Below are 27,921 nucleotides of genomic sequence, written 5' to 3'. Positions count from 1 at the left end.
AAAAATACTTATTCCAAATAGTCCATGTGATGTGGGAAAAAAAATCACTTTTTCATAAAAATGCATGACAGTTGTACAGTTTATGGTCCTATTTATTTTCAGCAGATGGACTTATGGCAGTGTTACTCTGCCATAAATAACTTGCATATCATATATCTCCTGAACCAAAGATGGTAACACACTGGTTGTTTTAATCTTTATGTTTTGATGGTAAAAGATTACAGTGACACCACATACAACTTCATAAACTGTCCAGGTGAGTAGTTGATGGATTCAATGACTGGCTGCCATGAGTCTGTGGGATTTTTTAGGGCAAACTGTAAATCTGTATCCTTTTATGAAAAAAGTCAACATTTCACCACAAAATGTGGCACAAATCGCCTGGAATTCAGGACAGGTTGGAAAAGGCATTATTTATACTTGTACTAACTAAACCAAGTATACAATACTCTGAGTTAATGTGGACAGTAGAGTTGTGTTACATTCCCCACATTCTATATTTACTGGAATGCATGCAATGGACAATCATGGGAGATGGTAATATTTCCGGGCACAAACAGTTTAATAAGATTAAGAACGAGAAATATCAAGAGCACTATGAGCTATAGCCAAATAAAAGCAGGACTAGCTGCCTTGAGGATAGCGAGAAGTCAATCTAAACAGAGCAGCTACATGAATACAAAGACAGAGCAGCCCTCCCTCAGTGAACACTTAAACCAACAAGAGTTTGTCTACATACAAGACTTTTTCTTTAATACATTTACACAGGACATTAACAAAAACTGTACAATGAAAAATGCCTGCCCTGTTTCGATTGAGTTACAAATAAGGACTGATTCACAACCCAACAAGATCATGCAAATAAAGAGTAGGGTGCCATTCTTCACTCAACATGAATTAGTTTGATACCCATTACAAAATGAGAGTGTACCAATAAACAATGAGCCACAGGCTCCTACCCTTAAGTAAACATCTTTGAAAAATACATCTGGGACATCTTTGTAGATAGAAATAGACTCATACTCCCACAACTTGTGTCACCATGTGAAATTAGCGCAAAAAAAAAAAAGAAAAACAAAAGCCTTACTGATGCCTGGGCCAGCCCAGGTTTGTGCAGGCCAAAATACATCATTAAATATTCACATAAATTAGTAATGCATATGGCATCCTGCCGCCTTATAACACACTCCTGTTTAACATTTCATCTTAAGCCTCAAGTATCTAAATAACAGTGATGTTCACACAAACTGTATGACTTAGGACACACATCGGCAATACAGACTATACAGGAATTAACGTTCATTGCTTTGAGGCACAGCATTTACAAGAATTTTAATACTTGTTGATGCCGAAAATTCTCACTCCGTGTAGCTGTGGCAGTTTGGGGATGAGCACACTCAGAAGAGAGGCAGTGTTTATGACAAAGTGTGTTGTGTCATACTTCGTGTAAAAACTTGCCAGGAAGTATCTGTGGAATCAAGCACACAGGATGAATCATAAATAAAACCCCACCAATACAAGGAGAAAAATACTGTGCATGTCACTTTCACTGGATTTGAGTTGTCCTACATGATGGTTCTTCTTTTTAATATTGTATATTATTAGTACTCTACAAAACTGCAAATTGGCCTGTAAGATGATCATTTTAATTGATTAGTGTAAAAATAAATACATACAGTATGATTGGAGAGATGGTAAAGAACTTTCTGGACGAAGTAAACTGCACGCCGTAGTCGAGCTGTTCCCAGTGTGTTAGAAGTCTGGCCTTTCCTTGGTCAGGAGTCTCAAAAGGTGTGCCTTTCACTGCATGCATAAACACATACATCCCCTGAAGGAGGGGGAAAAAAAGACTCAAGTCAGTTGTGCAGCAACTACGAAGTCATAGCAGACTAATTAAAACAAAACTGCCCCAAACAACTTTGTCAGCTGTGGTATATCGGTATTTAACAGTGTCAACAGTTTTGTCAATTTAATAATAATGGATTGGATTTCTATAGTACATTATCGATCCATTAATCATTCACTCTCACTCTCTGGTGGTGGGCTGACAGAAGTGTGACTACCTATCTGAAAACACCCTTCCAACCACCACCACTTCATGACATTCAACATGTTTGGAGTTTGTCATGTCATGCCCAAGGACCCAATGGGACATGACCAGGACCCTTCAGTAATTGGACAACCCGCTCTACCTCCTGAGCCACAGCCGTATTCAGTGTCAGAAATATACTGGATTCTGCAATACTGTTGGCTGATTGTTGTTCGTTTACTTTTTAACTGCCATAAGCCTACTGGCAAAGATGACATTCACCAATGTAGATGTTCATCTGTTGAAGTTCTAAAAGCTCCCTGTTCGATTACAGCCAAATCACCACATCCAACTGCAGCTGCACTCAATGCAGTTCTGTTTCAATTTTGTTCCAATTTTTGTGCTCTATTAAAGTGCCTTGCCCGACTTTCCAGTAGCTTGTGTTGTGTGTCAAACTGTGTCAGCTGATTTAAGTAAAGTTCATTAGTAAATATTAGGTCTTGGCAACAAAATGAGTAATTAAATCAAGAAATCTAAAAAAAAAAAAAAAAAAAAGTCCTGTGTCAAATATTGGTTACAGTGTTATTTTAACAATTAGCCATTACCAAGAATTTCAGGACTTTTGTTCCCTGGTTTGTAGGTTAGCTTTAACTTGTATATCAACTTGATGTGTTTCTGGATGTTTTCATACATGAAAGACTGAACCAATGTTCATGTTTTTATTCTTTTGGAAAAAAAAAAAAAAAAAAAAAAAAATAAATAATAATAATAATAATAATTAATTAAATAAATAAATAAATAAATAAATTCCAGTTAGTATTGTTTTCATATTGTAATTTTGGGAATGGACTAAAACAATCATCATCTACATGTGCTGCATCTCCTTGTGCTTGACACTGATGATAAAAAAGCAGGCTTTAATTGAAAAGCCACTGCTAACTGAAACAAAAAAGACAGAATTACCCATAATTCAGCAGACATGTTGAATTAACATCAACATCTCCTTTAGTCAACTTTTCTTTTAATCAGGGAAGGATATGAAGGCATTCCTTTTCATTTTCAAGGCACAGACACTTAAAAAACAAAACCATGGGGTTAAATTCAGTTCACCTTAGTCTCATAAACAAATATGAACTTCCCAAGTTACATTATTATACTCTTTATGGTTTTGGTACTTTCAGTTACAGACTACGTGTGTGAAGTGTGTTAGACTATGTGCTAAAAGTCTTTTTCTAAATATGTCAACTTTATGGCTGTGGTTCCAAAGTCCGTGAACTGTGATCAACTGCTATGATAATGATAACGATATGATTAACAACCGCAAAGTTGGGGTTGATGCAGTACTTCTGGCATCCAGAGCATTAAGGGCTGATAAAGGGCCGATTTATTCCAAACTGAAGTATCTATTTTGAGAGCTCAATGATATGCTTCTGTGCCTAAACACTGGAATTCAGCTTTAAATTACAGGAAAAAGTAATAAACATAAAATGATGACTTATGGCCAAGCTTAAATCAACACACTGCTGTTTCATTGTGTGGAAAACAATAGACTATAGTTAACCTAGTTTTTGCTGTTAATAGGCTTCTGTATTGGCTGTGATACACAATCCTCACAATCTGCTTTTGCCTGCACAACTAGAAGATGCCACACTAAGTGACTTTGTTTCTGAATTCGAGCCTGGCTGTTGTCACAATGAAAGGTCACTTTCCTTGCAGATCTCATGTGGAGTGAGGAAATTATGAGGACGTCACGTGTCTGGCGGTCACAAGGACAACCTCCCCAAAATAGAGGACATCTTACCAACACACACGAGCATCAGCTCAGCACAAGGTAACAGACACCAGGCTGTTTGTCCCATCGGCTCCATGCAGCATCCATTCAAGATCTTAGACAGTTTATGTGGCTAAAACTAAATGTGTAGTAATGAAAACATTCTCTGAAAACTAATCAGATTTGGAAAGAAATTTTACATAAATAGTGTTGTTTATGGGGTTGGCTTTGTAAAGCTGCAGTGACAGTGTGTGAGGCTACTTACAGAGTGGTGTATGACATTAGTTAGAGTCCAAACCACTGGCACGCTGAAGAAAGGTATGCTCAAGAGCACAATGTGAAGTATTCCAACACCAAGTGCATAGGTCAGCCAGATGCCTCGACTGTTCATGACCCGAGTATTCGGGTTCACCTCACTGTGTGCCACACCCACATTCATTCTGCTCTGTGGACAAAAGAAATTTATATACTCACAAAATTCAACAGTCTTAGGCCATCTTTACCCTAGGTATTTTTCAGATGTAATGACCACCATACTGATGTGCACAGTATTAAAACACACAAAAATAGCTGAACTAAAAAGGTATCTACAGGTGAAAGTCAGTATTTAGTATGAAATCCATTTGCAATTGGTGCATCTCAAACTTTATTGAAGCATACTTGCATAATCTGTTTTGTGGCCTGTTACACCAAGCTTCCTTTGTAATTTCTCAGAGTTCTTCTGTAGACTTAGGGTGTCTTCTCCTTTCTTCTCTATTCACTCTACTCTGATCCCATATAGCAAAATTATGATTATATGCCAGTTGAAGTCTGTAATCTATGGCATTTTTAGTGGAATGATGTAACTGACACTTAACTTAAATCATGTTTTCCTGGCTAAAAATGAGGTGGTGGTTGTTCGTTCCTGATCATGAATAATACACGGTTGAGGAAAATGACAGTTATTATTTTAAACAGTCTTACATTCAACTCAAACACCCCTTCCACATCAGGAGAATATATGCCAGTGTTACTGTGATTGCTTAAAACTTAATAAGAAAGATTAATTCAATTAATCGAGCTTTTGCTTTTTGAAAATGTGAAAAATGCCTACATTTCAAAATCAGTCATTCCTCTGAGACCTTTCCAAGAAAAATTCTAAACATATTTGCTTCTTGTAATATATTAATAGTGAATGCATTTCTCCAGTGATATATGACCTATAGTTTTAGTAAAAGAATAGTACTTTTAATCATATTTTGTCTTCAATTTCTATAGCCCGAAAGCAATTGTAAACTGTCTACAACAAGAAAGAAACGTGATTTTTTTGGCTATGTCTCCCAGCTCTGGCTTCAAGTGGTTGAAACCCCATGTAATGCATCACTAAAAAATAATACAAACAATAACAAATAACTGACATGTCTTGAGAGAAAATTTGTGCAACAAATCTATTAGCTAATCTCTATTGTCTGTGAGAGTTTGAGAGTGCTAATGTTAAATGCACGGGCAAGTCACACAAATTACCATTTGGATCCGTAGAGACTGTTTTTTGTTCAATTAGTGCTTTATAATGTTGTTTACATATTTCCTGTGAACTACATTTGTGTACACACTACAGTAATGAGACTTTGACATCGCACGGTACTTGACCACACCGGGTCTTTGCAAGTGACAGTACAATAGTCCATGTGCGCATTTTGGCCTTGATTTGAATGTGATAACACAATAAACACCTTGTATAATCTTGTCGAACTTTGCTCTGTGGCACAATTTCTGATGACAAAATTGATTTAAAAAAGAACAGAGTATATGTTACATTGTAACAAATTATTTTTTAGTATTTACACAAGCAAATTATGTTTTTCGCAATTTCTTACTGGTTGAAAACATACTGGACACAATTTCTTTGACAAGTATCAGACTGATCTAGGAAACAGGTACACGAGTTTGAACATGCAGCGGAATGACTATCTGCAATGATTAACGTGCAATCTCCTGCATTTGGGATATAGTTGCCCACGTCTATACTGATACATTATAAATATGATTTTTAATTTGGTTAAATAACAGATAACAACACCACATACGTACAGAAAGAAAGATAGATCTGAGAACGGCAGATAAATCGTAAATAGTTATTAGAAAAATGTAAAGTTTTATATAGTTACGTTAAGGGCTTTAGTGCTCAATACTACTGGATAAGTCTATTTACTGAATACTATGCAGTGCTAAAGCTAAATGCGGCACTGTTTTCAGTTTAAATGAGCAATTACGAGATGTGGAAAGTATAAACGACCTCAATGTCTTCATTTAAGTCGTTATTATCAGTTCTTTTATGTCACGCTTGCTGTATTAATGATATATAAACGACTTTTCAGTACATAGCCCGAGCCAGCCGACTCAAATTCGTAAACCAAGTTCGTCATCATCATTGCGTTCATAATAAACGTAAGACCATGTGATTTAAAGTATACAATAAGACACACAAACGCAGGGTTGCACACTTACACTTGGAAGCGAGCAGCAGAGGTGTGTTCAGAAACAAGCTGCTACAGAGAGAAATGGTTCTATGTCCCCTTGTTGACGTGAGCAGCGCAAACAGCAAGTAGACTGAGCCGAACGGAAATAGACGCGTTTACAAAGCAACGTCTGTGACCGCCCTCATTAATTTTAAAAAAAGAAAAACCAACAAATGTTATTATATGAGAGTTTTAGGTTGCATGTCAGAGTTCTGTGGCAATGTTACAACTAGGTTGTTTTGAACATACAGTTTTTACTCAAAAAAACTGGATTTTGCAAAAACAGTTTTACCTTCCAGGTTATTCCAGGGATAAAATTCCCCTTGTTATCCACTCGCCCTCGTGTCACTTTTAACCAATCAGCGAACACCCAGAGGGGGCGGGAATTGTGCCATTTCCGCCGTGTGCCTCCTGCATGTTTGTTTATGAATATGTTGTGAGTGCAGGCGCGAAACGTCGTCTAATCTGAATTTGGATGTTTTTATGATCTTAACACTTATATTTAGTGTATGACGAGTCTGTAAGTTCCCGTGTTTATTTACGTTTTACTTTGTCGTACATGGTTTAGCATTTTTTTCGTTGAAAGTTTCATTAAGCTAATGTCAACTTATATAATGCTGTTCAAATGCAAAAAAAAAATCCTTGACAGTACATTGTTTCTAAATTCATCATCTTAAAGAAGACGACTTGAATGTTTTTGTAATGTTTTTATATAACGGGGTTTATCGCGTACGTGTACCAAAATTCTAACTAAGCTAAACAGATCTAGTTATACAGGATCTTTCTGTCCATAGATAATATTACTCTAATTTACTAAAATGAGCTGACTAAAATGAAATATAAAATCAACCATATATTTATAAGAAGTATCTTAATTTAAATATTTATGTCTTAAATTGTGCTATTTTGGGTTACATTGGCATATTGTTAAATGCATTCTATTGCATCATGTCCCCAGTTCATGGCAATCAATTTCCACAAGATCTATAAATCATGAAATGGTAAAAACTTTTAAATAGACATTAATTATGTTAAAGACTAGGCAAAATCGTCACTAAGCCTACATTTAAGTCAGATGAAACTACAGTTATTCAGTTATTTATGTATCTGCTGTGTGCCATCTTTATGTCCTCTTCTGTCATCATCTATGCTTGCTGTGCAGTACATCCAGACTAAATTCATAATTGAATGTTTTCAGCAGTTTGTTAAGCAATCATGCAAAACTGGTTCAGCATTTCTCTTTGCATTTCACGACACTAAAACAATTCCTCTTTCTTTATAAGGTACCCAGAATCATGAAACAGCTACCTGCAGACACTGTGCGGCTGTTGTCCAGCTCACAGGTCATCACCTCTGTGGTTAATGTTGTAAAAGAACTGGTTGAAAATTCCATGGATGCTGGAGCTTTGAGTATTGATGTTAAACTGGTACAATTTCAAACTATATTTTTCCTTGGCTGCTACATAAATTTAAGAAGTCACAGTAGTTTCTTTGATTTATCTTCAGGTTTCTATTTCATCATGTCCTTTTTGTACTGAATATCACTTGGCAGGAGAACTATGGTTTAGACCGGATAGAGGTACGAGACAATGGCCATGGAATCAAAACTGCAGATACTCCTGTAATGGCTGTCCGGCATTTCACTTCAAAGATCTGTAGCCATGAGGATCTCAACCACCTTGAGACTTATGGCTTCCGAGGAGAGGCATTAGGCTCCATCTGCGCTGTTGCTGAGGTAAGAAATAGTTATTATATTTAGGGTTATTTTTAGGATTATCTGACTTCTTGAAGTTTGGCCCAAATTGTCAGTTTTTGTATTCCTTGTATATGTTTTCTAAGCCTCAATAGCTGCTTATTTTTTCATTGGACTGGGATAGAATATGCACTGAACATCCAAGAAAGAAAATGTGGAAATTCCTCCAGTTTGCTCTAAATTCACAAAAAATGGTGAAATCCCTCAGAGCTTCTAACTTAGCCTAAATGTTCTATGTCCTATCTTATGAGTGATTTAGGAAAAGACAAGAAAAGAAAAAATATGAAGACACAGTGTAATTTTGGCGCAGCGCTTTACACCAAAAAGCTGAGTGAATACAGCCCCAGATTAAGATGCTCTGTAAACTGTACATACAATAAACATCCTTCCTGCATGTCCTCAGGTGTCCATCACCACAAAGACAAATGAGGATGACATCAGCACCCAATACATGCTAGACCTCACAGGGCACATTGTTTCCCAGAAGCCATCTCATTTGGGTCAAGGTAAGAAATTAATAATTGAATCAATTTTGTAGAGAGCAACAAAATTATTTAATTCCTCCACCCAGGAAGGCACTCTCTGTTAGCAGTCTGTTGTCATTTGAAAAACTGGTCCTGATTTGTCTTATCATCATAGTTGTTTAATGTCTGTTCTCCACATACGTGTGGGCACAATGTTGTCATGCGCTATGTTGTGGAGGGGGGGGTTACAGTCGGTGCCTACTGCAGTACTAATACATGCAAACCGTATGGCTGTATAACTGAAACGTAAGACACTTATTAGACGGGGGTCAATAAATCTTAAGATGGGGGGCTAGGGGGAGATGAAAAAAAAGCGAGGGAATAATACATAACATTGGAGGGTGGGATAAATCTAAGAGCAGATGGAGGGACTTCTCCCTAAGTACTGCGACGTATGTGTTTCTTTCTCTCTCTTTCTCTCTCTCAGATGTCTTCATAACTAACTCATGATTAACGGAAAATTTAAGCTCAACAAAAAATAGTGATTTGATTTATATCTTGATACATATTGATATCATCTGATATGAAAAAATTATTGTGACATGATTTTTTTACATATCGCCCAGCCCTACCTATGAGCTTTTGGTTATATGATACAGCTCTATAACAGGTTGTGACAGATGGTTCTGGTCTGTCTCAAGAGTTAGTTTAAGAGCTGTGGCCTTGGTCCTTTGCTCTGTGTTTTCTCCAGGTACAACAGTGAGTGTACTGAAGCTTTTTATGAATCTTCCCGTGAGGAGGCAGTATTATTCTTCCACCAAGAAGTGCAAAGACGAACTGAAGAAAGTACAAGATCTGCTAATGGCCTACGCAATTATAAAGCCTGAACTGAGGGTCACTCTTGCTCACAATAAGGTCAGTAAAAACCATATATATCTCTTTAAGATTTAAAGGATTGCTGGGAATTTTTAAAATCTGTCATTAAACAAGTTTGATGCTGTAAGAATGAGTCTTAGTTGTGGCACTACTAGCCCTGAACCTCTTGACCTGGAACATGAATACAGTTCCATTATTTAACCAGGTGAAAATCTTTTGTTGATTTATTGTTAAAACACAAAATGAAGAGTGTTCAAGAAAACAACTTTCATACAACCAGTTGATAAGTATTATATTGAAGTATACAGTTGTATGCAAAAATTCAGGTACCTCTTGACAATAACATGATTTGGTGATTTCTCTTTTTTTATTTAAAAGATGTAAACAGAGTTTCTGTAAAGTATGGAAAAAAGGACAATATTACATGCAACAATAATGCACAGATACTTTTTACTTCACGAATCAAACAAAGTTTGAAAACACATACACAATTGTGGTGTGCCAACATTTGGGCACCTTAAGTGTTCCCAAGTCTCAGAATAATTTCACAAGTATTTTGAAGCTCAGATGTTAATTGGCTCACTAGAAGTAACTAACAGTTGTCATTAGGAAGTGTTCAGAGTATTGCAGAGCAAGAGGTCATTTGTAAGGAGGACTGGTAGAATATCCTTCATTCAAGAGATGAAAGAATTTAAGCTAACATCAAAAAGTGTTTGCATACTGTGATACCTGCCAGCAGGGGTCGACAAGTATTAAGTGTGAAGGATGCAAAAACTTCTCGTTGTTGCGGTTAATATTGTCCTTTTTTCTATATCCTACAGAGACTATGTTTATATCTTCTCAATTCAAAAATCACCTAATGATGCAATTTTTCATGAGGTGTCCAAATATTTGCATACATCTGCATGCTATAAAAGATAAATGCATTACAAAAGGTAATATTTTTAATTTCTTTAACCTGTAGTTGTGTACAAAGCTGCAGCTTGTATTATGTTTCTCAAAAGCACCATCAATTCAGACCTTTATAATGGTGAAATCTACTGTGAGAAATGACTTTATTTATCTGCAGGTTCACAGAAGAACCACTAGGTGTCCTTGTTAGTCTTCGGATGACCATGTATGTGTTGATGGCTTGAAATCCCATTCAGCCCCATTAGTTTTTGGGACTGACCCTGGAATATTTGTTGTAAAGAGCCATAATTATCAGTGCTCACAAAGTAATTTCATTCAAGTCGGTGAACAACAAGATGACAGTGATTGGTCCTCAAATTAGTTTAATGATAGATGATAGGAAAATATAGGTATCAAGATATATGTCTCTGTAATAACACATAAACAAATAATCAATGCACAGCACTAAAAACTAAAAACAGTGTATAGATGATACTACATGCAGACCAAGTAATAGCCGCTCTAAAGATTTGTTGTCAGACAAGTGCAGAAGCCTTTCTACTAAACAGAGGCTCATTCTGTAAATTATTAATCAAATCATAATGTCAGAAATGTCTCCAGCCCCGTGTTGTTTTGTTGACACTACTAATGTAAGTTAGCAGGCTCTAAAGGCATTCATTTGGTGGAAAAAGTTATTGACAGGGGGACTAATGTGAGAGAAACTGGCTTCTTTGCTCTCAGGCAAGTGAGCTGTAAAGTTCAGTCATTTTCAATCAGAGCATATCATCTTGTCCAAAAGCTTATGCACATAATGGTTAAGGTTAAGGACAAATTAAAAGTCACAAGACTCTTGTAAATTCATGCTAGTATTCACGGTCATGTTAAATAAATAACATACATTCACCATCATGAATCTTACCTGGTGTCTTTGTATTCCTGTCCTGACTGATCAAAAATCCAACGTAGCAAATTTTAACATTTTAGTCTTCCACAAGACAGTGTTGGGCCTTTTTACATGGCAGATGAATTTTGTATTGATTATCTAATGTAGGGATAAATTATGTTACCTTCTATCATGATAAATTCACATGAAACTTGCTTTAAATCTACAGAAACAGGTTTTAATGTCACTGAAGTCACCTCTTCAGAATAATAATCAGTCACAGGAAGACCATACTACAGAGTGTTCAGGGAGGTGGCAACATCTCATGGGCACAAACTGTGCATAAATTAACAAATATACAGTTTGTGTGCTGTAATCCACAACAAGAGGAAAACTGAATAGTGTAAAAGAGGAATGCACATGAGGAGAAAGCAGCTTAACAGTCCTACTTGTATTGCCACAGAGTTGAAGGAAATATTACTTCATGCTGTAAACAAAATCACAATGCTGAATTTAGAGACAAACAAAATTAAGCTGTTTTTATTGATTTCTGTTTTTCATTTTCATCATCATTTTCATATAACGTAAAAAAGTTTCATACACTCACATTTGCTTAGCTACAGCCTGTGAAATCTGATGTTTCGTGTAAATGTTTCCAAAACAGTTTTTTTTTTTTCTTTTCACATTACTTAAAAACAAAAACTTGACTAATCACATTAATTTGATTTATTTCCCAGCTTTAGTTTGCATTGAAAGTGTCCTGAGTCCTAATTGGTGTTTTCCTCTTCTTGCAGGGTAAAACATTTTTTTTAAAAGACTGACTTTTCAGAGCAACTTTTTCTACAATGTTTTGATAAACAGGCTTTGAAAAGATGAATCATTATAATATGATTATAAAGAATGTGGTGAGAATTTTTAATTATCATTATAGCCGTTACAGTTTGTCTTTTGACTGTTTACTGTTTGCAGACAATAAAAAGAGACACTGATTTTGGGTTTGTTTCATATAAGATTAATTAACAGTATAATTTAGAACTTGGATGTATCCATCTTTTCTTCCTATTCAAACTTTAGCTAAATGTATCCGTCAGGTGCCTCAAACACAACTATAGCTGACTGTCAACTGAATCTGGTTGATTATGACACCTGAGTAGGCTGCTGAACACAGCTGCAGTCTGAAGCCCAGATTCTGTTTCAAGCAGCAGCCAGTTTGTACACACAGAAGTGTAAAGGTAGGTCAGGAAGAGGGCACAGCACCACCATATAGCCCTAATACAAATCATTTTCCAGGTTACCAAAGGAGGTCCGTGGCCCCATTTTGTGCAATCAGCACTCATTTACCCCTATCCTTTATCTCGAACTCTGCTATTTGACCTGTGTCGTGTTTCACAGCTTCTTCAAGAACTGTTTACTTGAGTGATCCTTTCCATGTGCCAAATTGCATGTTTAATAGCTTAGACATGCCCTGCAACAGAGTATATGCTTTTAGAAATCAACACCCATGAGATGCAGTCATGGTGGACACAATCTACACTCACCTATGGGTGTAAAAACTTTTAGGGTCACAACTCTCCTGTCAGGAAACTGGTTTCGCATAAATGTGTCTCTTTACGTAGATGTACATGTATGAACTCCAGCTCAGTTTGCAGGTTGCTTATTCCAGTTGCTATCTTCACAGGTGTTTATGCATTTGCCTGATGTGAACTCCTGGAAGTTTACCAGTGTCATATTGTTCCAGGTGGTGGTTTGGCAGAAGACCAAGGTGGCTGATCACAGAAGTGCCCTCGTTGCTACATTGGGGCCCAGCGCTGTTGCCAGCCTGCTCCCTTGCCACCATCATCATGAGGAACCGGAGGTACAATGAGGGAAACACGCAGAGGTTTTGAGAAGTAGAACTATTGTAATTAGTGAAAAATGAAAATTAGTAAGTATTTAGTTACTGTATTTGTGCACATTTGCATTGGAAAGATTTTTTTTTTTTAACTTTTACTGAAAGCAGATGGGGAGAGGAATGAATTAGCTCAGCAATTAAACAATCTGCTACTGAGACGCTACCACGCAATATGTGTAATTAACATACATAGGTGCATACACACATTTGGAAAAGAGCTCATCTGTTAAGATATGGTGAAGCTTTGGCATGCAAATAGATTCTAGTAATATCTGACTGAAATCTTAACCAGAATTCTGAACTGTAGACCTTAAAATTTATCATAATTAAAATGTTAATTCCAGTCAGTATCAATAATTGTCAGTAAATGTCAAATCTTTATTTCACATTTAAAGGCTGTTTTATAATCTTGAGTTAAAGTTGAAGAAACCAAGTGGCTATTTATGCTTTTAAATTCTTTTATTGTTAGAATGTGAACAGACTTTCCCAGGGAAATAAACTCTTCATTATGAAACAAATCTTGATCATAAGGAAGTATCAGGGTTGTTTTTAAGACTTTAACACATTGAATTGTCTTTGAATAAAAACAATTGCAATCATATAAACATGTCATACAGCCCACACCCACAACCTACACCAACATCCCTTCTGTTTTTCATGGAAAAATTCGAGAAGTTCAGCATTTATGGGCCATATGATATTAAAAATGTCTTAAGATTTTGACAGGACGTAACAATTGGTTTGGATTTATCACCTCATTGAAGCCAGTTGAAATGAATGAATTTTAATCCTGCTGTGCCTTGTCCAGGAACATGCTCAAATTGGGGACTTTGGATATAAAAGCATTAAGGATTCATGAAACATGCAAAAAGAAAGAACAACAGGCTGAAAAATTCACCAGTAAATGGCTGGCGTCACTCAGCTTTTGGTCTGAATCACGAAGTCCCCCTTTGTATGACTGAATGTGAAATAGTTCTTAAATCGCCTTCATGTTCTTGAAAGGTCTGAAAAGTTAAGCTTAACTTGCTGAAACCTGCAAAACCCTGCTTCACTGCACCAACTCAGCTGAAATGAAAGGCCTGTGCAAATTAAGGTGCCAAATCTAAGAGCTTTACGTTTTTGGACATAACATTACTTAACTGTTTTATTAATTAAGTCACATAAATTGGTGAAGAAGCAACATTTGGTGGCATTTTTATAAGCTGATGGCAGGGCCATGGACCCAACTAATGTCAGTTGTGGATTCTCGACAACAAAATATTGAACACCACATAGCAGGAGTCACTGTTAACTTCTAGGAGTTCCATGAACTTTTGGGTTAGGGTTCAATGAAGAGTGGTGAGTCAAATTAACAAAGCTAAACAGTTTCATTAAGCAAAACCCACAGTAGAACTAAGACAGTATAAAGGCCCCATCTTTCTGACTGGACAGGAAAATATTTTTTTTAGTTCCACATGGACTGCTGTTCAGTCAGATGACAAGTTGCGTTGAACATTTTAACAAAGGATGTAACAAATACGAGACTGCTCAGAGTGCACTGATCTGTGATGGAAAAGTGGTGCAGATACATAACACCTAGCAGCATGAGATGGTGAAAAACCACATGGTACTTAGGTTCTGCGTACACTTTGGTTAAGATGCCCCTTTACCTTTTATTGTGGAGAAATCTTCGTAGTTCGTCCTCAAAAGACACACATTTTTCCTTGAAAAGAAATACCACTAAGTTCACCCCAAAATGTAATTTAGTCTAATTTTCCCTAAAATGAAATGAAATACTGTGACATGTCAAAAAAGTCACACTACCTGTGTGAAGAATGTTCTGGCAGTTTGTGCACTGTGAAAAAAAACATGCTTTTGGAAAAAGTTAAATATATTTGTTTTGCTTGTTTTATTAAAGCCAGACACTAATGATGCTTGAACATGAAATGTAAATGTTTAAGATGGATGCTTTTTGCAAAGCAAAGGAGCACATGCACAGTGTACTTGACCGTGAGCTCATAACCTCATCATGAACGCCTGGTCTAAAGCCAGCAAATGTGGTCAGTTGGTGGGAAGCCAACTATTGCTTTGCCCTTTTCTCTTGAGTTCTTTGCTGTTGAACAGTGGGTGATTTCTGTTAGCTAAGCTTTTCTGTGTTGACCGTAATTGAATTAGTGTGGAGCTGTAACTTTGTGCTTGGTCATGGTAGGTGTCATGTGGCTCATACCTGCTGCCAGGCTCCCAACTAATATACTCTGACAGATATGGAGCAGCCCTTTTCACCCCATTTCTCTCTCCTTTTTCTTTGTTGTTGTTATTTTGCTGCTGCACTTTGGTGTCCAGTTATGAGAACAACCTTTCACCTTTTCCTCTTACTCCCTGTAGCAATGAAAGAGAACTTTTCTCCTCCTTGTCCCCAAGACCAAACTAGTTTGACAATTTCCACGGGGCCTCGCACAGGGAGAGTTGTAAGAGCCATTCCTCAGTAGAACAAGATGTGACACTGGTTTTTGGCACCGTGACTACACATAGCTGTGGCCCTTTGGGGCCAGAGGTGCCATTCATGCTCTCATAAAGTGACCCTAATGAGCAGAAATAGAGAGAAGCATGTGTGCCCCGACCTGAAACAGCAGTTCAGGAGCAACTTCATTGGCGTGCGTTGCTGCTAATAATGAGCCCGAGGCCATGTGGAAAAAAATATAGCTATTAACTGCTTGCAATCTGTGGAACATTATTAGCTTTCCATAATTTGCTACTACCTTACGTTCGTAATGAAGTTTGAAGTGCAATTGTTCAGTTTTATGTTGAGTCATCAATTTTAGCTGAGAAGGACCGCTGCAGGCATGATTGTAGGTGAAAGCACTGAAAAAACCCCCACAGCTGCTGGTTGAAAATGTTGACACTGAATTCGCTAAATAGACAGCACCTCACTGCCAGCCTTTACTTCTGATGATTCATATTTAACTTTTGAAATACTGACTTTAAAATGTAGCTTTACTGCCATTATATATTATGTCATAACTGTAAGCACTTCTTTGTGACACATGACCAGATTTAAAGGTTTCATCCTCAATTACAGGACTGACTCAACTACGGGTACTCAATTAGAAAATGTATAAGGTAGATATTACTTGATGTTGGGTAACCAAATGTGGCAGTTTTGCTGAGGATTTCAATCTAAACATGACTGTAAATGATATTTATTATTTATTTGGTCTCTGAGTCCCTATTATGGTTAGTGTTACATTTGAGCCTGTTAGATTGGATATAGTTTAGGTTGTGTTTTAATCACGTTACACACATCAACAAGGTACTCCCTTTCAAATAAAATCTGACATGCATTTTATTGTTACTCCTCTTCTGTTATTAACCAAAACCTAAACAGAAGTTTGATGAACTTTAAAGTAGTCCTGGGGTTTGCACTGAAAGGCATTTCTGAAACGACTAGGGCTCGTTATGTATTTTTTGACTTTCTTGATGAAAGGGTGAGGAATCCATGTTTCATTGAGTCTAAAGGCCTGTTTCATTTAGTTTCCTATCAATGATCATATTAAACTTTGATGACAGAAAAAGACAAGCTGGTCTATGGATGTATTATAATATATTCCTTGATGAATGTTTTTCTAATTGCTAAATTTCTAATATATGATTTCTAATATTATTATAATGTATTTACTTTTAGACCAAGCCCAAATAACATTAACAGTATTTTCTATCTTCTTTTTTTTCATTTGAACAGATTCTTTTAGATGGCTTTTTTCCCAAGCCTGGAGCAGATTACCTTTCCTCAAGCTCATCAAGTCAAGACAAAACATTTATATTTGTCAACAACCGACCTGTCCACCACAAAGATATAATGAAGGTTGGATGAACCATAAGATGTTTCCAAAAATGTATACTTTGAAGTAAAAAAGTTTGTGACAACATCAACATTTTTAGTTTGTCTTTTTTACTAATCAGGTGTTTCCACACAGAGATATTCTCATAACTTGCAAAAACAATACAATTCAAAATTAGTTTTAAATTTACTTGGCAATCAAATATTGCTGTTAACATAATGACTGAACTAAAATTTGAACTTAAACAATTATTTTCTCTCTCATTTCCCTGCAAACATAACCCTGGTCAAACTTTGTGACTGATTATCAGTTGCTACGTCAACACTACACAGCTCAGTATGAGGAAGAGGCCACCCGGAACAGACATCCAATCCTCATGCTCAAAGTCACCGTCTCACCCTCATCTGTGGACGTCAATCTGACACCAGACAAGACTCAGGTTCTTCTTCATCACAAGGTAGGGTAGAGGTCTTTCACTGTTTTAGTAGCTTAACGGCCGATAGGCCGTAAGCTATTGTCGTCATCCGGCGTCGTCTGTCGTCATCTGTCATCCGTTGCAAAACTTTCAATCATCTTCTTCTCCGAAACTACAATTCCGATTGACTTCAAACTTGGTATACAGCTTCTTTATGATGATGTCAACAAAAGTTAGTGAAATTATTTGGATCTGGATCTGATTCTGGATTTGGTGCGACTTTGAAAAATTTCTCCATTATAAGAGATAGGAAGTGGATCGATGCAATAATACCCTCTGGTATGTCTGTCCATCACCTAACCCTCTGGACCACACGGCCCCCCCAAATACCATGATAGATGACCCGTCTTGAAATACCATATTTTCATTCCAAAGGCATTCAGGCACCCTTTGCTGCATATACATCCTTAAAGTCCTTCCGTTGTTATTTGATAGTTACATACTTTGAGATATATATTGCCAACACATTTCACTACAATTTATGACCAAAGTTGACCTATGGTAAGTCAATCAAGCCATTATTGTATGCACATTGTTTCCAGAATAATATGTGTGAAACACTTGTTTCAACAAAGCCAGGTCTATCAAAGAATAAATCCTGACCGTCCATGCTTTCAGCTTGGGCTATTTCTGTAATGTAATAAATACACATAACTGGGTGATAATAAATGGCATCTGGATACATTTCCCAAAGCTTTTAATTTGGCCAGTAAGATATATATATATATATATATATATATATATATATATATATATAAAATAATAATTATTATTATTTTAACATCTGTCCTCTGAATTTAGGAGGCCCTGTTAACTGCTGTTGAAGCATTGCTGGTTTCTCTCTATGGATTTCGGGCAACTACAGATCACCTGCTCGGGAAGCAGCTCAGCCATACATCTTCCCCATCGTCTAGTCCTCCACGAACCAAGACTTTGCAAATAGGCAGTGATAGAAGTGTGGGGAGAAGTGACACTTCTAATAAGCATAGTGCTATTGTCCACAAAGATGCACCTGAACACTGTACCACAACTGTTTCAGCAACACTAACCAGTAAAGTATCACTGCACCGCCAGACCTCAAATAGTAGCTCATCTTCTATAGCGGAGGACTGGATTGTCAACCAGATATCCAGTGGGCTTGAACCTAACTTTTCTCTCTGTGATGATGAAATGACTCAGAACAGTACTGACACAAAAGAAAAGGACTCACCAATCAAATCTCCTGAGAAACCTGAAGACAATTTAGGTCCAGAGGTGAGCAAAGATCATTCGTCAGCTGAGGACTGGAGCCGGGGAACAGCTTTCAAAGACCCTGTGTCAGATGAACCCCTGCAACCTGTCATCATTCATCAACCTTCAGTGCACAATAATGCAGTGACTCAAAGCAGCACAAACAAAAAGATGATAAATGCCATAACAGAAAAACGGGCTGCTCTGACTGCCTACGACCTGATCAGCAACCGCACCATGAGGGCACCGCTGTCTCCTGCCACGCTGTTCGAGAAGGAGGCCAGAGCTGAGGTCCTCAGGGAGAAGCCCACAGCCAGTCTGCAGGATATCAGCACGGCCGTTGATGAGAGATGGAAAAATCTGACGGAGGCAGACCGTAAGAAGTGAGTTTCCAGACCTTCACCTTTCCAAGTAGTTGATTCCATTTCTTGTTATTTGCAAGGCAGAAAGAAGGGGGGGGGGGTGTTGACCTGTCATTTGCAAGTGAAAAGCTTAGCCTGGAAATTTTGTTAATATGAACTGTGTTTCTATTTTCCAGACAATAGTGCTCAATAATAGGAGAGGTTGACAGCATTTTGTACTGTAGAACAGGTATCACACATAAACAGTTCCAAAATATGCCATCTATTTGGAAATGCAAAAAAAAAAAATAATAAAAAAATTGCAAGACCAAAAAGTAATGCTATGTTAGGGTGTGTTACTGAGGGGAGTTGAGAGCTAGATCAGACATGGAACCTTAGAAATGTAGCCTACAGCTGTGGCCAGGGTAAGGAGCAAACGCTTGTTATACATTTAAAAAAAAAAATCTAAAACCGTTCAATGGTAGGCAACATATTAGGACATGATAAAAAAAATCATGTGGTCCTTACCAGGTCCTAATACTATTTAAACCTCAATTGTGCCGGTGTTTGTCATGTCTTGATACATAAAACCATAGAATTCAAGGAGGGTCTCTTCTCTTTCTCTTGTAACTGTATATTTAGAATATTTTCACAGCTTTACCTCGGTGTCAGGAAACCCCTTGTCACAAATCCCATTAAAAAATGACTCCTCTGCACTGCTTAGTTCACAATGACACTAACTAGCAGCTTCTCTGTTAACTAACAAGTTAAAATCGAAGTCACACAATAACACAAACAAAAGCAGTACACAATAACACAAACAAACTAGGCAGCAGTAGATCAGCAACTCCTGTGATGTGACTCCTCGGTTTTTGTTTTTTTTTCACACTGTTTAGAACTTTGTATTTCACATTTTTGAGACTGCACCTATTTACTAATATGCATGAAGTGTTTGAAATCAAAGCAGTGAATTTACTTTAGATACAGATGTTAACTTTACACCCATGGACATTATTTCGTATTTCCATACCTACTTTTGACAAAACTCAAAGTGGCACTAATAATTATGAAAAGATAAATACCTAGTCTTGTTTCCAGCTTGTCACATAGCTCTTTGTCCATTTCAAATGTCACCTACACTTAGTTTATAAGTGTGTGAGGAGTGACACATAGTTGGCTAGTCAAGAGCAGATTTGGGACAGAACAGATGGAGGTAATGAGCGTTTGTGTTTGACCCTTGCTCTCCGCAGAGTCAAAGGATTTACATTAATGAAGGTAAGACAGGGATCGTGTTATTTGAGGAAACCAAACTCAAAAAGCAGAGGTGGCAGGTTCAATACATTGTTCTTTTAAGATATATTGTCAGTTGGTCATTGTGCTGATTTTTCAAACCTTTCATTTCACAAAATACCCAAACTAAATAAATATATATAAATATGAATAAAGGTTGTACAATGCCAGGATTCATCCGGGTCATCATACATCTGAAAAAGTGGTTCAGGGAGTATGAGACATCATTTTCACATATAGATTATCCACCACGAAGTCCAGACCTGAACCCCAATGTTAATCTTTGGGATGTGATGGAGAAGACTTTTTGCAATGGTCTGACTCTCCCATCATCAATATAAGACCTCGGGCAAAACATTAATGCAACTATGGATGGGATTTTAGGCGTTAAAAAAGTACAATTTTTATTGCTCATACATATTGATTGGATTCTCAAATACTTACTTTTATACAGTTACTTTAACCTCTCACATTTTAATGTGTTTTGGGTAAAAATTGTAATTTGTCATTAGTTGAAGATCCACTGTGTGATATTTAGGGACATCTAGTGGTGAAGTTGTAAATAGAAATTGCAACTACAACCCTGACTGACATGTAATGGCAATCAGAGTTGGTTATGCCCACTTTATGCTTCTAACGTGATGATGCTGGTCCACACTCAGAGTAGGTGACAATAACAAAACTCAATGCTGGATGTCACACGAAACAGCTACAACACAGACAAAGAAGTCCATCCTGAGTTACAATTTATCACACCCAGCTAGTGTGTCACAATGTGGTGTACCATCCAAAGCAGCATTTTCTCATAAGAATATAGCTACCTCTAGAGGTAATGAGTTAAATATTTATGCTTAACTTGAATAGGTTATTTCATTTTCCAAGTCATTCATGGGCTCTGATTTTCCTTTATATTTTTAATTCTCTTTTTTTCCAGTATGACTGTGAAATGGGTTTTAAATTGCTTTAGTAATGGTCTTAAAAAGTTTTAAATTGTTGAAAGCTGCAGAAACCCTGATTACAGTGCACATCCACAGGCATGTCAGTAACCAAAAGTACAAGCTGTACTGTCGGCTGATCTCTGCCCACTGAGCTTCTCAGCGAGCATCATGGAATAAGACCATTATACTGCACTTCAACCCAATTATTCTAGATTACTGCATACCAGTTTAAAATAATTGCAAGGTTGGAAAATGTGTATCAGCAGTACCTGGGGCATTATATAAAGTATGGAAGAGTGTATGGAAAAAGACATCTGTTCAGAATCCTGCCTTGCTGTTCTGCTATCTTAAACATGAAATAATATGTACTTGGCTTTTTTTTTTTAGTGCCACCGTTACATGGGACAAGACTTCTAGGAATTACACTTACAAGAGTTCATGAAACTGGTTATTTAAATAAGAGGGTGCTGAGCTGTAATGTATAACACATGACAATCTATGGAAACATGCATGTGCTTATTACCCACTACCTAAATACACACAGGGAGGAAAGAACTCCATGTATACCAACTTCTCATGTGTACAGTGGACACAAGGTGGTACTCAGTGTCTGTTCTTATTTTACAGCATTTTGGAGTGTATGTTCAAAAATGAACAAATGCAATTATTAGGAGAAACTTTACATTAAGTGTATTTATCAGGTACATCAGAGGTGCTGTTCGATTATAACTAATGTCAAGGTAGGCAGACATCCCAAGAAGCACTGTCTTTTCCCTTTGTACCTCATACAATAATGTATAATAAAAATGGAAGCACATTTTTCATTCCAAACAAGTTTATGCAAAGGTATGTTTTTTGCAGCTTTTTAAAAATTTGCTTCACTTTTCAGTCAAACATCATTAGTGACTATATTTACAGGCACAAAATATTGCCATTTTTAACAGTATTTCCATTTTACTGTTTACATGGCTAAAGAAAATGAATATTCAAATAATATTCACATTTACAGGCAGCTGTTCATTAAAAAAAAAAAGAAGGTCATTTCCAGAAACCCTTTTGACTATGCAAACATAACCTCACTCGTTCATTTGTTCTAGAGCCTTCTTTAAAAGGTTGTCATGCAATATTTATGTCTATCCAAAGGCCCTAAAAGTAAGTGTTGGGATGCTCCCATACTTAAAATCAGGGCTGAAGTTGGCACCCATGTTGAAAATAAGTGCCTGTCATAGAGCCAAATCCATACTGTTTATTTGTTTATTTTGTCATCACATTGTTTTGGAGCTAATCACGCCTACTAACCATTAGAGACACACTAAACAGGTCACTGGACTTTCACTTGCACAGTTGCATGGTGGAGGTTAAGTTTGCTGCTACAAATGGGGAGTGTCATATAACAGCAGATACATTTTGGCTGCCATCTGTGAATGTAATCTTATTTGCTTGATACACTCTTTACAGTGAAAAAGGCAATTATCAGCCAATAGATGGGTGCATTAATAGATCTAACAGAGCAAACTGTAAACAAGCAAATGGCCTTATGCATAAAAACAACACTTTAGACACACATTGTGATTACACTAAGCCTAAAGAATGCTTGTGAATCGTTCTAATATCGCCATATCTCACTTCCTAAAGCTGCGTATGACGTTTGTCACCAATTTTTCATCAAATTTGTAAAACCCGAGTGGTAACCTAAGAATCACTAATCTGTTAGTCTTTCCGTGATTACGCACCCAATTCACTCCCCTCACGGTGAACATCTTTGAAGTGTACTCCACCACAAACAATCCATTTGTTTACATATCAAACCAAAACCCAAACAAAACTGTCACTCGGGTTTTTCGGAATTCCACACAGCCACAGTAGCAAGAGGCAATGAAAAAAAAAACGAGTGACAGTTTCGTTTAGGTTTTGGTTTGGTATGTAAATAAATTAACAGTTTGTGGTGGAGTACACTTCGAAGTTGTTCACTGGGAGGGGAGTGATTCAGGTGTGTAGTGACAGAAAGACTAATGGATTTGTGATACTTAGGCTATCACTCGGGTTTTACAAATTTGATGAAAAATTGGTGATGAACGTCATACACAGCTTTAATCAGAAAATACTACACTCAAAAAATGGCCTGAATCAGAATAGAAATATTGTCATATTTGAAATGACAGTGGAATATAAGTATGTAAATGTATTGAATATTTGCTGGAATGGTTAACTTAGAAAGACGTGGTGTGTCATTAACATTAATTCTTGACAACTTCATTGAAATCTTCAGGTATGAAGAGAAGGCAAAGAAACACCTCGAGCACCATGACCAAAGGACCAAGTTGGCCTCTGCTCAGGGCCCCAGAGAGCCGGCCGCCATCACCCCAAGAGGCCATGCAGTGGGTCAGAAACGAAAGGCCCCGCTCTCTAACCAGCAGCTGTTGGACAAACTCTTCTCTGCTCAGCCCCAGAAGAAGATGAGGAACCTGGCTTCTAAGCCGTCACAGCCCCTTCCCTGTTGCGTGGCTGCCCTTCGACTGCAGCTTCAACGCCTCTCATCCCAGGGCCGTGCAGCACCACAGGGCATCCGTCTTGTAAACCAGCTGGCCTCTCAGAGCGCCTGGGTCATTTTATGTGGTCAGAGGCTCATGTTGTTAAATCCATTTCGGGTGGAGGAAGCCTTGCTGTTTAAGAGACTTCTAGAGAATAATATACTTCCAGCCGCGAGTCTCCAGAACCCTATACAGTTAACAGATGGGTAATGTATCTCACTCGCTTGTAACCAGCACACTGCAAAACCTTACAATCAGCCAAAATCTGAAACCTTGAAATTATAGAAGTGCATGTATGATTATCAAAGTTGAGTGTCTCATTAAGTATCTGCAACAACATGTGTGCAAATAAATATCCAATATAATCCATAACTGTCAGAAAACCCAGGTTTTAAAACATCTAATGATGCTGTTTTGTCCATTTGTCAGACTGTGTAGGCAGACCCATCATGTTTTTACTGACATCTTGTTAGCTCACAAAGTTAGTTACGTCATTTCTACAGCTAAATTTATGAGCAAAATCCAGACATTAGATAACCTTAAATATAACTGAATACTACTCTTAAATCACATACATTCTAAGGCATAGCATCAGTGCATTTCTCACAGTTCTTTTTACTTTCTGTCTTTTTCTTAATTTCTTTCTGTATTGCTTCTACACTATTTCAAACCCAATGTCAGATAGTTTCCAAACACTTGAGTTGCTACATGACAAATTCCTGATTATTTTTCATGTTTACGCTTACCTCTAGAGGCTTTTACATTCATGCATTCTTCTATAGTGTGCTAGTTCATAATGCTGTTATATATCAAACATATATGTTTAGTATTGTATATTACTGTCATTTGTAGAAATCTAGGGGGAGCTGAGTATACGAAGACTCTGTGCCACATGGAGCAGCATCATCCTGAGCTCGACGGAGGGGTCCTGTTCTCTGATCCAAGGCTTGTTGCAAATGGGTTTCAAATCAAACTCACTCCAGGTACTTGGTTAATAAAAGTTTACATGTAGCTGAGTTGTATGCATGTAATTGATTGAAGAGTTCTAAACACTGTAAAAACAGCCCCACAGCAAGGAAGCCAAATGCTTTTTTTTGTAAAAATTAATGGTGTTGTATTTGTTTTGTTTGGCTGGATTAATTCAAAATACAATTAGAAAAGAGAAAATTCCAGCCACTTAAAGACCATAATAGGCCTTAAAAATGTGGTGGCAATTACAGGCAATTAAAATAAAACACTTTTTAAACGTCTTAAATGGACAAGTTATCAAAGTGGTGTCACTGAAATATTTTATTAGGACAAAGTTGTAAATATTTTTCTTCAAATGAGATCACTTTTCTAATGATGAACATGCTTGACAAGATTTATTTTCTTTTTCGAAAAACAGACTAATTTTCCAGAAACAAGGCCTTAGAAATGTTGTGAAAATTCTTTCCTGCTTGTGTGTGCCATGCCCTTCACAAAAGAAAAATATTTATTAAAAATGTAAAGCCAACAACGGGTATATTTTTGTGTAATGCTAACTCATAGGTGGTGATTTATGTCTTAAGGTATGTTGGAGTCATTGCCATCATTAATGTCATAGTTCACAGATCACTTAGAAATGTCAAACATTGTTGTGTCTAAGTGGATTACAGGCAATGGCTTCTAACAGAGTTTCTGTGTAACAGATTAGTGGTGGATAAGACAAAATACCCCAGTACCTTTAGAAAAGTCGTCCATCACACAAAACAACAAATGGCAAAAGGAAAACCTGCGGTTTGGTGAATCATTACACTACAAAAATATGACAAAACCTATGAACCTAATGTTTGCCTTTCATGAGGGATTATTACAAGTACACTAAGTATGACATGACAAGGTAAGTATTACAAATACATACTTTAGAAATATTGTTAAAAATGTAATTAAATATAACATTTATTTGAACAGAAGTTTAAATTAAACAACCACACTGCTGTGATTAACTTCTTAGGCTACAAAAATATTTGGTTTTCTCAGATTTGCTAGATGGGGACAGTGCTCTGGGGTCAGTCTGTCCATGTATAATGTAATGTAATGTAATCTCAAGTCTAAAACAGAGTGATAGAAATGACAAACCAGTAAGAATAGCTCAAAATTATTCCAAATATCCAGTTTGTTTGTGCCACTTTTGGGCATGATTTCTCTGTTCACTTGTAAAGGGTGTACGTGTGAACACTGCTTGTTTTGATGCTGACATGGTTCACCTCACTTGACACTGGCTCTGTGCCCAACAACCTGGTCTCACAGTAGGTTTGCACCCCAGTGTGCAGGTGATGAGAATGGTTGCCCCTTAAGAAATTCAAGGAATTTTCATTTGGCACTGCCAGCCTTGGTGGGTGTGCATGGGGCTGAAGTCAGCCGTGTATATAAGACGAGATCATTGCCCAATCTCATCTGAAAATCTCTGGCTTTTTGTTAGGATTGTCAGAAATGTATGATGCCTACTTTTTCAAAAGTCATTCAAACTGCCACCTCATTTTAAAGTTGATGCATATATTTTACACAAAGAAAAGCAGGTATGTTTATGATGGACTTGGTATAATTCAAATATGAACTGTGTTTCTGTTAGTTGTTGCTGTATAAGTTTTCTAATTACAAATGTCTCAAACTTTGCAGTTTCATACAAACAGACGATCCATAAATCTTACTGGTCTTTGCCTCCCCAGAATTTATTTGAGATCTTTGTTCAGTCATTTTGTATCCAAAGCCATGCATCAGAAATATAAATTGTGCATGATTTGCAGTATTTCCTCATGAAATGAGAACCTATCATTCTTCCACCCTACAAGACAGCTTCCTTCCAGTCTGCTGGGGCTTCTATTAGTCATTTAACACTCCATTTGGCAATTGCTTGTTTGACTTGGGCATCAGTTCAGCTGTAAACCACAATATTTATTTATTATTCTTTCCTGGAGATAGTAGTAGTGTCTGGAGTATATTAATCCTTGTTTTCTGCTTATTTTGGCCAGGGCTCACGTCAGCCGAGAGACATCTGGAAGTGACAGCAATGGCAGACTGTGTGCCTTTCCTCAGCCTAGAGGACCTCAGGGAGATCCTGACTGCAGTTCTTCACAAAAAGGCTAAGACAGTGCAGGAGTGTCGGCCACTTAAAGTCACAAACTACCTAAAAGTGAGAAACAGAACCTGAGAATGACAATGACACCTTCAAGTTTCTTTGTTTCACTTATATTAATCTCTAATGTCGATTTTCCCATCACAGAGCGAAGCTGTTCGACTTGTGCGTCAGTTACCTTTAAATTTATCCAGGGAAGATGTAAAGGAAACACTTCAGAGGATGGAGCAGCAGCTTGGTAAGAGCAACCAGGCCTGCATTCATGGACGGCCATTTCTTGAGCACCTCTCTGATATCCCATGTACAGAGCTGGAGGCCAAGGCTCTGCTTAGGCCTTTAGACTTGTGAAAGTACATTTTTGAACTAGAAAGTACATGTCCCTGCACAACGTTGGTTAAAATTTTTCCTTGGCCTATACCCTACCTTTCTGCCAAGTTTCATGAAATGAAATGCTGACCAACTAACACAAATTGTAATGAAAATATTAGCTCTTTAGCAATGGAAAAATGTACCCCTTCATCCTGTCACTGTAAACTCTGTATTATCATAATTCTATTTTGTCACAGACATTAATAAATGTATTTGAACAAAATTTGTGATTTGGTCAGACTTGTTTTTCATTTTGTAAACCTTAACACAAAGGACTTTGAGTCATCATTAAAAAAATGACAGTAGTAAGTTTAGGGATACAGACTGTTGAAAGACGGACAGACGTCAGTGAGATACTGTTTATACTGTATCCCATCACAGATACAGGACTTCTTACATATATTTGCAAAGAGAATTGCTTAGCAGAAACTCACACAGTGTTTTGTAGCATTAAAAGATGAATTGTGGTCATAATACAGGTTTGCAATGCATAACACACAACTCAATATATATACACAGAATACAGCATCCATATTAAAATGTGTAAAACTAACTAGCTAACTGTTCCATATTTAGTTGAGATTTTCTTGACATGATCTCACAAAACACATTTTTGGCCATAACTACTTGTGATTGAAAGTAGTCCAAAGGTTAATGGATTTGATGGTTGTTGGTGCACTTATGGTAATTTTGTAGGTGTTATTTCTAAGCTCATTGGTTTCATTATCTCTGAACCTTGAAAATCTCAAGTCAACTTTGTGCCTTCAGTCCCCTCA

At 37.2% G+C, this 27,921-nt stretch overlaps 2 protein-coding genes across 6 annotated transcripts; one reads left to right on the top strand and one right to left on the bottom strand.

Moving 5' to 3' along the window:
* Window positions 1-185: 185 nt before the first annotated feature.
* ormdl1 (ORMDL sphingolipid biosynthesis regulator 1) lies at window positions 186-6,603 on the bottom strand. Of its 2 annotated transcripts, none has more exons than XM_030124457.1 (4): window positions 6,288-6,603; window positions 4,066-4,240; window positions 1,677-1,828; window positions 186-1,468 (listed from the first exon to the last, which is right to left on the bottom strand). In XM_030124457.1, the coding sequence occupies exons 2-4, from the start codon at window positions 4,237-4,239 to the stop codon at window positions 1,333-1,335; spliced, it is 462 nt and encodes a 153-aa protein (XP_029980317.1). In that variant the 5' UTR covers window position 4,240; window positions 6,288-6,603; the 3' UTR covers window positions 186-1,332. The 2 variants fall into 2 exon arrangements, with proteins under 2 accessions (XP_029980317.1, XP_029980315.1); XM_030124455.1 differs by having other exon boundaries at window positions 4,066-4,245; window positions 6,288-6,601.
* Window positions 2,828-27,369, top strand: pms1 (PMS1 homolog 1, mismatch repair system component). Of its 4 annotated transcripts, none has more exons than XM_030124443.1 (13): window positions 2,828-3,860; window positions 7,582-7,725; window positions 7,851-8,033; window positions 8,455-8,557; window positions 9,267-9,430; window positions 12,904-13,020; window positions 16,775-16,897; window positions 17,185-17,331; window positions 18,151-18,962; window positions 23,418-23,885; window positions 24,532-24,662; window positions 26,673-26,833; window positions 26,924-27,369. In XM_030124443.1, the coding sequence occupies exons 2-13, from the start codon at window positions 7,594-7,596 to the stop codon at window positions 27,122-27,124; spliced, it is 2,742 nt and encodes a 913-aa protein (XP_029980303.1). In that variant the 5' UTR covers window positions 2,828-3,860; window positions 7,582-7,593; the 3' UTR covers window positions 27,125-27,369. The 4 variants fall into 4 exon arrangements, with proteins under 4 accessions (XP_029980303.1, XP_029980304.1, XP_029980301.1 ...); XM_030124441.1 differs by lacking the exon at window positions 2,828-3,860 and adding an exon at window positions 6,702-6,818; XM_030124442.1 differs by lacking the exon at window positions 2,828-3,860 and adding an exon at window positions 6,732-6,853.
* Window positions 27,370-27,921: the final 552 nt, after the last annotated feature.

The sequence above is a fragment of the Sphaeramia orbicularis genome, chromosome 21 (genome assembly GCF_902148855.1).
Source record: "Sphaeramia orbicularis chromosome 21, fSphaOr1.1, whole genome shotgun sequence".
Classification (NCBI taxonomy): domain Eukaryota; kingdom Metazoa; phylum Chordata; class Actinopteri; order Kurtiformes; family Apogonidae; genus Sphaeramia; species Sphaeramia orbicularis.
This window is presented reverse-complemented; position numbering and strand designations above follow the sequence as displayed.

Excerpts from the sequence above, each read along its gene's own strand:
- ormdl1 (XM_030124457.1), bottom strand. The coding sequence starts at position 4,239 with ATGAATGTGGGTGTGGCACACAGTGAGGTGAACCCGAATACTCGGGTC. Across the intron at positions 1,829-4,065 it reads CTAATGTCATACACCACTCT|GGGATGTATGTGTTTATGCA; the intron begins GTAAGTAGCCTC and ends CCCCTCCTTCAG. Across the intron at positions 1,469-1,676 it reads ACCATCTCTCCAATCATACT|ATACTTCCTGGCAAGTTTTT; the intron begins GTATGTATTTAT and ends TTGATTCCACAG.
- pms1 (XM_030124443.1), top strand. The coding sequence starts at position 7,594 with ATGAAACAGCTACCTGCAGACACTGTGCGGCTGTTGTCCAGCTCACAG. Across the intron at positions 7,726-7,850 it reads TGAGTATTGATGTTAAACTG|GAGAACTATGGTTTAGACCG; the intron begins GTACAATTTCAA and ends ATCACTTGGCAG. Across the intron at positions 17,332-18,150 it reads AGGTTCTTCTTCATCACAAG|GAGGCCCTGTTAACTGCTGT; the intron begins GTAGGGTAGAGG and ends CTCTGAATTTAG.